This window comes from Glandiceps talaboti, chromosome 3 (assembly GCF_964340395.1).
Source record: "Glandiceps talaboti chromosome 3, keGlaTala1.1, whole genome shotgun sequence".
Classification (NCBI taxonomy): Eukaryota; Metazoa; Hemichordata; class Enteropneusta; family Spengelidae; genus Glandiceps; species Glandiceps talaboti.
In genome coordinates this window covers 16,991,564-17,001,700 of record NC_135551.1, presented here as the reverse complement: position 1 = coordinate 17,001,700, position 10,137 = coordinate 16,991,564, and the positions used below count along the sequence as shown (strand labels likewise).

The 10,137-nt window shown below is 36.1% G+C and overlaps 1 protein-coding gene across 1 annotated transcript; it reads right to left on the bottom strand.

Moving 5' to 3' along the window:
- Nucleotides 1-3,306: 3,306 nt before the first annotated feature.
- On the bottom strand, nucleotides 3,307-10,124 carry LOC144433403 (dnaJ homolog subfamily C member 8-like). The gene is made up of 9 exons (XM_078121708.1): nucleotides 10,032-10,124; nucleotides 8,948-9,049; nucleotides 8,079-8,135; nucleotides 6,846-6,912; nucleotides 5,782-5,876; nucleotides 4,927-4,998; nucleotides 4,291-4,382; nucleotides 3,749-3,824; nucleotides 3,307-3,426 (listed from the first exon to the last, which is right to left on the bottom strand). Exons 1-9 carry the CDS (start codon nucleotides 10,122-10,124, stop codon nucleotides 3,307-3,309), a joined length of 774 nt encoding a protein of 257 aa, XP_077977834.1.
- Between the last annotated feature and the right edge of the window lie 13 nt (nucleotides 10,125-10,137).

The following is a 10,137-nucleotide window of genomic DNA, read 5'->3' as shown; positions in this document are numbered from 1 at the left end:
TAATTAGTTGTTGAGCAAAACAAGAGCTGCCATGAGTCAGAATTGCCAGAGTATAATTCCATATATCTACTTGGAATATTACAACTTGCCACGTGGAGATCTGTGTAGTACTTTCAGTAATGACTATATTGGATAGACTGAATACACACTATGGTGGAATGAAACATGTTTGTTATGTATACTCTGCTGCTAGGTGTAAATACCCTGCAAATAAAGGTGACTACAATTATACGTATGAAATACACAAAAATTATCAAATTGTAATTCTATAATGTATAGGTATGTAGTACTCTGAAATGGTCCAGTCCTTGGTCCGTTTATGTATAACCACTTGCTAGCCATGAGTTGGTGAGTATATTACATATGCGGAAACAAGGACCGAATCTTTCTGGCTAGGTATTTAGTGGATGAGTACACATAAAATGGTTGACATCTTTTGACTATTTGCACACCTCAGCAGGTCTTCTCAAATGTAATGGTGTCTTTGTATTGGTATCAAAATCACACAATATAGTTATACAAGTTTATAATAATTGTGGCATATATATATAGGGGTATGATAAGTTTTGTTTGTATCAAAATATTAAGACAATACTTACTAACAAAACACAATATACATACTGGTAATTGCGAATGTACATGCAGTAACTGAAATTTAGTTGAAACTATCTGTATTCCATACAGTATTGCATTCCCTCTCCTTTACAAACTGCCCAAATATTACATACCCCCTACCCACTAGATTGTACTGTCACATAAGAAAAGATAAAAAGATGCTAGCAAAAGATTGGCAGGTTTTACATGAATGAAACCATACACTTTTTACTTGTACGTTTTCAAAAAAGATTGCTTCATAAGACTTTATACAAAGATTCTCAGACACACTTCAAAATATATGATGTCACTTTTAGACTTGAATTGACCTAAGAATTGTGACATATGGTGGGAATAGAAGAAGGTATGATGACAAAAAAAAGTGTTTAGAAAACATACATTTCTGTTTGATATTTATGGTGTGTGTAAAATATACAAGACGTGTGGATGAATGGATGGATGGAATCTCCAGATCTTGCGAATGTATTTTTCCCTGAATGTCTTCCAATGGTTAGTTGGGGTTTGATCGCCATGGCATTTTTAATTTTAAAAATAAAATTAATATTTGAACGTCTTGCCTATTGCTGTTGATCGAGTTCAAACATAGTGTATGTAAATATATTTATTCCAAATTTTCCAGAATTTTAGCCCCCTCGAAATGTCGCCCATCGTTGATTATTGTACCAAGTATGTAACTGTATTTAGTATCAATAGTTTTATTGTTAAATGTGATTTAAAGTGAATTATTAAATCTCCAGTGTAAAATGTAAACCTAGATATTATCACCACTAGATAATGCGGAGTTAACAAACTGTTTCTTTATCCTGTTTCCAGTTGACATGTCATGTAACACTGCTATTAGTAGTGGCCATATTGGATTTGTTGTGGTTGTCAACAAATAAAACACAAAGATGGGCATTTATGATTGCTGTTAGATGATAATCTATAACATACTGAGAAGGAAATTAAATAACACTGATATTAAACTATGTGTATGGTTTATCCTCCGTCCCTGATAACAATGTTGTTCAAGTTCATGGTAAAAAGAAGTGCCATGTATGTTTACATTCTGTAGTGAGACATGGATGCAGGCTGCCATCTTGTTGGCAAGTCGTCAAGGCAACCAATTAGAATTCAATATGGCTGCCACTGATGGCAGCAATACATATCGATGCATAGGAGCTTGGATGGTTCTGTAATGTATGTTGTTGCTACAATCTGTGTGTGTGTCTGCTGGCTGTGAGCGTCTACTGGTTGTGTCTGTGTCTGGTGGTTGTGTCTGCTTGCTGTGAGCGTCTGGTGGTTGTGTCTGCTGGTTGTGTGTGTCTGTTGGTTGTGCCTGTCTGCTGGCTGTGAGCATCTGTTGGGTCTGTTTCTGTTGGTTGTGTGTGTCTGCTGGCTGTGAGTGTCTGTTGGTTGTCTGTGTCTGCTGGTTGTGCATGTCTGCTGGCTGTGAGCGTCTGCTGGTTGTGTGTGTCTGCTGTATGAGTGCATGTTTCTACTTGTGCTACATTATGGTTGACATATCTTGAAAAGATATCAAGACACCATTCTCTGTTGGTGCATACCTATTAACATACAACATATAATAATATTGTTTTACTAGATATGTATGGAATGTAATCATGAAATCAGAATATACACTGAATACACAACAACAGATATATAAGCTACACAAAGTTTACAAAAATGTCTAAATGAATGTTTCTTAGTTTCAACTTCAATAAATGAAAAGGTGTCTTTTCATGAACAGGTAGATTTGGTCACTGTTGAAATGATAACTACAAATTGGATTGGACAGTCTCAATTTCATTGTTATAACTGCATGGGGGTCAGACTGGGGTCTAGTAGATACTTCACTGTGATTACAGTACTCAAGTACACATTTCACTGTGATTACTGGAGTCCAGTTAACACTGCACTGTATATTTTGCTTAGCTTTACTGGGTGCTGGTAAACATTGCATGGTGTATATTTCACTGTGATTACTTGGAGACCAGTGAACACTGCATTGGGTACATTTCACTATGATTACTTGGCTCAAGTAACCACTGTGTTGTGTACATTTCAAAGGGACTACTTGGGATACAGTGAGCACTATATGGTGTACATTTCAGTGAGATAACTGGGGTCCAGTGAACACTGTGTTGTGTACATTTCAGTGGAATAACGGGTCCAGTGAACACTGTGTTGTGTACATTTCAGTGGGATAACTGGGGTCCAGTGATCACTGCGTTGTGTACATTTCAGTGGGATAACTGGGGTCCAGTGAACACTGTGTTTTGTACATTTCTGTGGGATAACTGGGGTCCAGTGAACACTGTGTTGTGTACATTTCAGTGAGATAATGGGTCCAGTGAGCACTATATTGTGTACATTTCAGCGAGATAAATGAAATGGGGTCCAGTGAACACTGTATAGTGTACATTTCAGTGAGATAACTTCATATTTCAACAGACCTGGACTACCAATCCCAATATGTAGTAAAATATGGACCATAGTTCTTAGTACTGGACTTTCCACTGAACAAAGAAAGTCCTGGATAGTGGTCATTTACAATAGAGTGTACTCGACCAGAAAACAGTCAAGGTCTTAACTCTTGAGGTGTGAACCAAGGAATTGAACAACTGTAACACTTGACAAAGTTTTATAAATGTATGTTACTTATTAAACCAAATTTTACTGAATGGAAAAATAACAATATTAAAGTTTTCATCTGGTTTCTGCTTTGTGTTTTGGTGGTTTAAACCCTGTTTTCAGTTTCTTCTTTTTCTTTGAAGTACCTCCAGATGTCCAGGTTCTCCAACTGTCGACTCGTTCATCTCGACTATCCTACAATGTACAATGAGTAAAATAACACTCAGTCAGTGCCCGAATGTTGGACTGCAAGACAGGTTCTGTACAACAGTTGCCAGTTGGGGTTTACTCATTTGCATGAACAAATTTTGGTGCATGATTTCTCACTGAGGGTCAGAGATGATTTCAAACCACGTTGGCATCTAAACTACGACTGGGCTGGCTGAGAGTAGTGCACCACCAGTGGTGAGTTTGGGTAACTGAGACAAGTAGCAATAATTAAGTTCAAGCATGCATTGTTTTATTTTGAGTTATTAAGCGTTACTGAAAGTAAGTTCTCTCTGAACTGTAAACTAACCTCCCATTTCTTATTCCATTCTTTTTCACGTTCCTGTTTTTCTTCCTCTGCTATCTCTTCTTCTCTTTGTCTTTTCCTATGAAAACAAAACGATAAATACTTGGAAATTACCGGTATGTTCCATGAACACTCCTTGTAAGTTTGTGAATGTCTTATATTTGAGGTGTGAAAATAGGTAAAACTACAGTGTTGGAGTTACACCCCCTGACATTCACTCTGGATGAGCAGAAGTAATGATGCCATTTCAGCGAAACAAACTTTGGGCTAAAATAAGATTTTAATTGAGGTTTGAATGAGACCACCATTTCAATCCCAATATGACATCCACTTCACCCAAATCATCTCCAGCTATCACTGACCACAGTGATGAGGTCAAAGATCAAAGAAGTAGTGAATGTGCTGTACTCTTGCAGTTGATCTTTTCTGGTGGATGGCGCCCTCTATCTAATCAATATTGAAATGTTTATAGGTAAAAGAAAGTCAAATTAATAGTATCACATGCATTGCAGTGTTCTCTATGAACAGAGCATAACAAAACATACCTTTCTTGCTGTTCTCTTTCTTCTAATTGTCTTCTCTGTCTTTCTAAATCTGCAAATAGTTTACACGTCTGTACCCATACTGCATGTTTGAACTGTAAGAATAAATAGCACAAACTCAACAAAGAAAACACTATGCAAATACTGTTACTGGCACAAATCTGAACCAAATGATTGTTTCAGCATTAGTCATTGCAGCTGTGGCAGAATTTGATATTTTCAGGGTAGTTTACTGTATTGCAGGGCTCACTTCTACGTTTAGTAAATTTGGCCAAATGAAGTTTCAGTAACAATTTGTTTATTAACTCCAGAGTCCTCCTCTAATAGATCATCATTTTACAAATTTGGTAGTCACATTACTGTGCTTGAATAGCACCCCTAGTGGCCAAACTTTGCAATCTTTTGTCTTTATGATACTACGATTACTAGTATGGAGTTCACCTGATGTTTTTTTAAAATAAGAATTTTGAACATGCAAGCTGTACAAGCCGGTTTTAACATCTACCTGCATAACAAGACATGCATGCAGTGTACATCTAAGTGTTTTGAGCCATGCATATGTGTTACATTAATTGTACATGTGTAACTTTGCCTTCTACATTTTTACATATATTCAAATATTAATATATTGTGGCCAACCTTTGCTGGATCATCTTCATCCACCGTTGTAGGTAAACCATCTTTTTTCAACTTCTTTCTTTTCTCTGTAATCTGTAAATTACAAAAATACAAATGACATTCACAATTAAGCAGAAAATCAATGTAAATATGCCAATGTAAATGTTCACTGCACTAGCTAACATGCCATATTCTTATATTCTTTCTAGCCTTCACTTCTGCCCCCCCCCCCCCCCAACGTACTGCGAACAGCAACCCTAGTGGCCAAACCATGAAATCTTTTACCTTTCAGATAATGGGAATATGGGGTATTCAGTATGACATCACATCCTGTCTATTTCACCCCACATTTTCAAACAATACCTTCATTTACATGTAACACCCCCCTCCCCCCCATTGTCTTGTGTGTGTCAGGTAGGAGTCAAGACACTTTGAAGACTATGCGAACACACACACACACACACACACACACACACACACACACACACACACACACACACACACACACACACACACTGATCCCACCTGTAATCCTCTCAACCTAGGAGATTTGATGAACATGTTAGATGCATGTAAGTGCACAAGACTCTGTAAAGACTCGGTAGCAATTACTGTCCAATGATATCATTACCCGGTATATACCGATATATGAAGGTATAATTATATCACTCTCCAGCATTTTACTTTATTTAACCATCTGACAACAGTAAAATGCACATGGTTGTTTTTTTATTTATGAACGGCAGTGACAAGTGAAAATCTCCAATGTAGCCACTACTGATATGAACCATTAGTGGGAGCCAAAGGAGGGAGACAGTGTGTGGTAGCACTTTGTATTGTAAAAGTTTGCCTTGTCATACATAAATTTGTACTTACCATGTGTTCTGTTTTTTCTTTAGCTTCCTCCACTATCTCCTTACACCTGTTATAAAGTTTGTCATCTTCTATTGTTCTCCATGCTTTACCAATCACTGTGGAAGACAAACAGTTGGTATGAACTCTCCATAAATCCATTCTCATAACAGCACTGCATACTGTACTGAATATGAATGTGTACATCCAGGGAAGTGACTAAAGGTCAGAATGAAAGAATCCTTTGCCTAAATAAACAATGCTGAGGCTATTTTCCTTTTTACATAAGGTGTTCAGCTACTGATCACTTTGTTTCCCAGAATGCTTTGCTCTAGTGTCCAGCCAGTCTAAACCGGATTTGCCAATTTCCACATCTCTATTTTAGAAAGGATGTGTGCATTGCAGCATGGTTGGGGAAATGTCTTCGCTGGGTTCCCTATGTATTAAGTCAGGATAAAACCACCCTCTCCTTTGTTCCCCTTTATATTAAGATAGTATGTACATAAATGTCTGAAATGTTCTTGTGGAATAAATCACAGATTTGCATGAACTCTACACAAAAGACGAACAAACTGTACTATTACTATATATACCATAACACCAAAGTAAAGCATTTTCTGTATGTACCACAATCGTTTATATCATCCATGTCAAGTATAGAAGTATACTGTTTCATTTGCTAATACAACCGACATCACCTAAGTAAAGCATTTTCTGTTCGTGTATATACCACAATCGTTAACAGCATCCATATCAGGTGTAAAAGTATACTGTTTCATTTGCTAGTACAACTCATAACACCAAAGTAAAGTATTTTCTGTATATACCACAATTGTTAATAGCATCCATATCAAGTGTAAAAGTATTACTGTTTCATTTGCTAATTGACCATACTACAAAGGCCACATGCTATAAGGCTTGTAAAAAACCTTGAAACAGTATACTTTTACACTTGATGTGAAGGCTATAAATGAGTGTAGCATATAGAGAAAGTACTTTACTTCAGTGTTACTTGTTGTATTTATAGAGTGGATTAAAACTAAAGTCCTGTGGGAAGGGCTCTGAAAGGAGTCAGTTTTGTGACTTACCTTCAAATGCTGACTGTGCTCGTTCTTTGTCATCAATATTCTTGTCTGGATGTACTAAAATTGATAACTGTGAAAACAAGGAAAACAGATGAATAGCTTTGTTAATATATAGAATTCATTGATTCAGTATTGATCTGATTGGAATCGAATGGTTGCATGTGAGGGTAAACTGCAAAAGTATCTGACAACCTTGATATTTTCCCTCCACAAAGGATGCAAATAACTATAACTGGGTATCATTTCAATAGATGGGATGTAGATTTTGCGATTTACTGAGTCTGGTGCATTGCAAAAAATGTACAATGTTGTGTACTGTGATTATAAAAAACCCAGCTTTAATCAGTAAAAAGTATTGCATCTCAGTGGCTTTTTCAAGAAGTTTACTGGTGGTTGCATTTACATTCAAGTTTTTAATATTGAGTATTAGAACATTTGGCGTTTTGTCGCAATGCGAATGCCAATGGTATTGTTTACCAACTCAGTTCTAACTTTTCCATTCGATTACATTTTTATGACCTCACAGCTATTTTGTTTATAATCTGTACTGCCATTTGTTTGATATGCATGACCAAAGTTATCATCTATATCTTCCTAAATCTTGGGTACCCTTGTGTAATGTTCTTTTTGTCTATATACATGTACATGTAGCTGAAAAGTGGCCATCTATCTAAGCCTCTGGGTGTCAATTGCTGTTTGGCCATGGTTTGCTTATGGTAGTCATGATAAATCAAGCAATTTCAATCTGCACTGATGTCAATGGCATATGGAAAGTGTCACTTGGTTGGTTACAGAATGTCAAAGCAAATGTTACACTGAAAAACTAGACATGCTTGGTCCTACATGTAGTATCGTATATGTGTGAATATCTAGAGGGGACATGATACAAGACTTAGGTTTATAAGAATTGAACAACATTGACATTACATGTAGCTGTTTAGTTACCATTGCAAGGAGTTTGTTTTAAATCAACAAGTAAAAACAGTGACAAGCTGTAAACACCAGCTGAAAAACTTCAGATATTCACCAAATATTTCTTTCAAGTCTGTATTGTGAATGAAGGGAAGGAAACTGTAAGAGACTGTAATCTTGTCCGATGACACTAATGCCTTCACCAACAATATTGAGCTGTATTTCCACACTACAGCCAGGTAATAAAAGTTTAATTATCAATGGATATGCAGTCCCTTGAACTGAACTGAACAGAACAGAACAACACAAAAGTATGACTCTTACCCTTCTATACAGTTTTTTGATATCTTCCCTTGTCAAGGATGGATCAACTTGAAGTACCTGTATAGTATGAAAGTATAAATGTTACAGCAAATATCAAAGAATGGGATACATGTATCATACACGATATTAACACATGTCAGTGGGTGATTTTCTTTAGGTTTACAATGCCAGTTAACATAAGGCGTCACACCTTATCACTAGAATTCACTTTATCCATATTTAGCACCTTTATTTTTTTTGTGAACCCTGGTAGAATACATTGTACCTGTGAATATCTGTTAGACTGTACAGTGTACCTGCTTTAGCAATGTCTACAAGTTACATGTACAGTATTTGTTAAGATAGCCTACATCTTTCAGTACTTTCTATTTCATGAACGTTTTTGACTGGGATATACCAAGACAGACTCCATACTTGATGATAGTGCAATCAGACACTAGATTATTTCATCACTTTTACAGGCAAACTAATATTTTACTTCATATATTTTCACAATGTTCAGTTGACATTGTTTATAATAGAAGTTTCCGTTCAAATACACACTGCTTTTAGCTTTGGTCAATGTACAGCAAAATGTGTGTGTATACTCTTACAGTTGCTTACATTAAAGCTTTCCATATTCTCATGGTTACTCAGGAGCAGTGTGCCCTCTAATGATAGCCATATTTTGTTGTTGTGAGTCAATGAGAAAAACTAGCATTTTATTGTGAGTCACCACATAGTAAGAAATAGGGGAACACCAAATTTTTGTGCGTCACTAGAAATTGTATGCTTCAGTAAAATTGGCTTAGAGGGCACACTGCTCAGGAGACTGTAGTGCCAGCTCACCATTTGTTCTACCCACAATCCCCCACTTTAACAAGACCTACCTCAAATGGATTAAGATTGAAATATGTTGACCCTGGACGAAGAAGTCGTTCAATTTGTTGTTTTGGTGTTAGAACTGAATCTCTCTTTTCAATTTCTTTAACCTGAAATAAATACACAAAATAAATATCACTACATATGCAATAAAAACAATTGTGTGTTTCTGATTATATGGCTTCTAAAAATTGGGTAGGTAGGTTGTGATTTTGATTTATTTAATTTTATCTTTTTAATTGTTTTTATTCTTGAAAAATATTGCTTCGACCCAAAAACAAACAAAGTATCAGTAAGAATACCCCTTCTGTGATACTTTGATGAAATATGAGCAGGAATCACTGGTGAAAGAAAACTGATGTGCATGATGAAGGTCAAGAAGTCAAAGAATTTCTTATCTTTGTGTTTTAGATGTTTAAAAAAATGTTAAGGTTCGACAGCTTAAACTAGGGTTGGCCCGGTTATCGGAAACACACATTTTTTCATTTGGCCTTATTACTGCATGCTGAGTGTACACAATTTCAAACATCATTGCATCGATGACACTTTCTTCCACCTATTTTATTATATTCTTACTACAATTTTACTCTGCAAGTGTTGGTTCTTCTAATCAAAGTACGAAAATTAGTTTTGCAGTCTAAATTTTTTTTTAAATTTCATACAGAATTTAGAATAATTATTCATGTCATTTGGTTATCAAAGGTGACCAGTCAGTATGAATTATAACACGAATATTACTGGTGTATGTCTAAAGTTGTTTTTGTTTATGGTGTCAAGTTTATTGTGTATCCGATGAGAGTGAATAATCATTGTCTCCTTTCAGTGTTTCACACAGTCCACGCGTGAAAATTGAAGTCAAACTTTTTATAACACACATTATACGCCCTAGAGGTACATAGCCATGAACACTGCATCTCACAAATAATCTTCAATGTCAAATGCTTCACAACTACACATCCAATGAAAACAATGGAGAATTTCAAATTGACGCCGAGTTCATTTTTACTTCGCACAAATTACTTCAGAAACTAAGACAGTCTTTACCTTTCATTTATCATCATGATATTTACATTTGTATACTACATGTCTTACCTCTGACATGAACCGTTTAAACACTCCTTCAGAAGGAGGTTTTGCAGGTTCAATTGACGATGAAGCGACACTTGGATCCGTGGGAGTCGCCATTTTCTTCGTTTAT

Excerpts from the sequence above, each read along its gene's own strand:
- LOC144433403 (XM_078121708.1), bottom strand. The coding sequence starts at position 10,124 with ATGGCGACTCCCACGGATCCAAGTGTCGCTTCATCGTCAATTGAACCT. Across the intron at positions 9,050-10,031 it reads TTAAACGGTTCATGTCAGAG|GTTAAAGAAATTGAAAAGAG; the intron begins GTAAGACATGTA and ends TATTTATTTCAG. Across the intron at positions 8,136-8,947 it reads TCAATCTTAATCCATTTGAG|GTACTTCAAGTTGATCCATC; the intron begins GTAGGTCTTGTT and ends CATACTATACAG.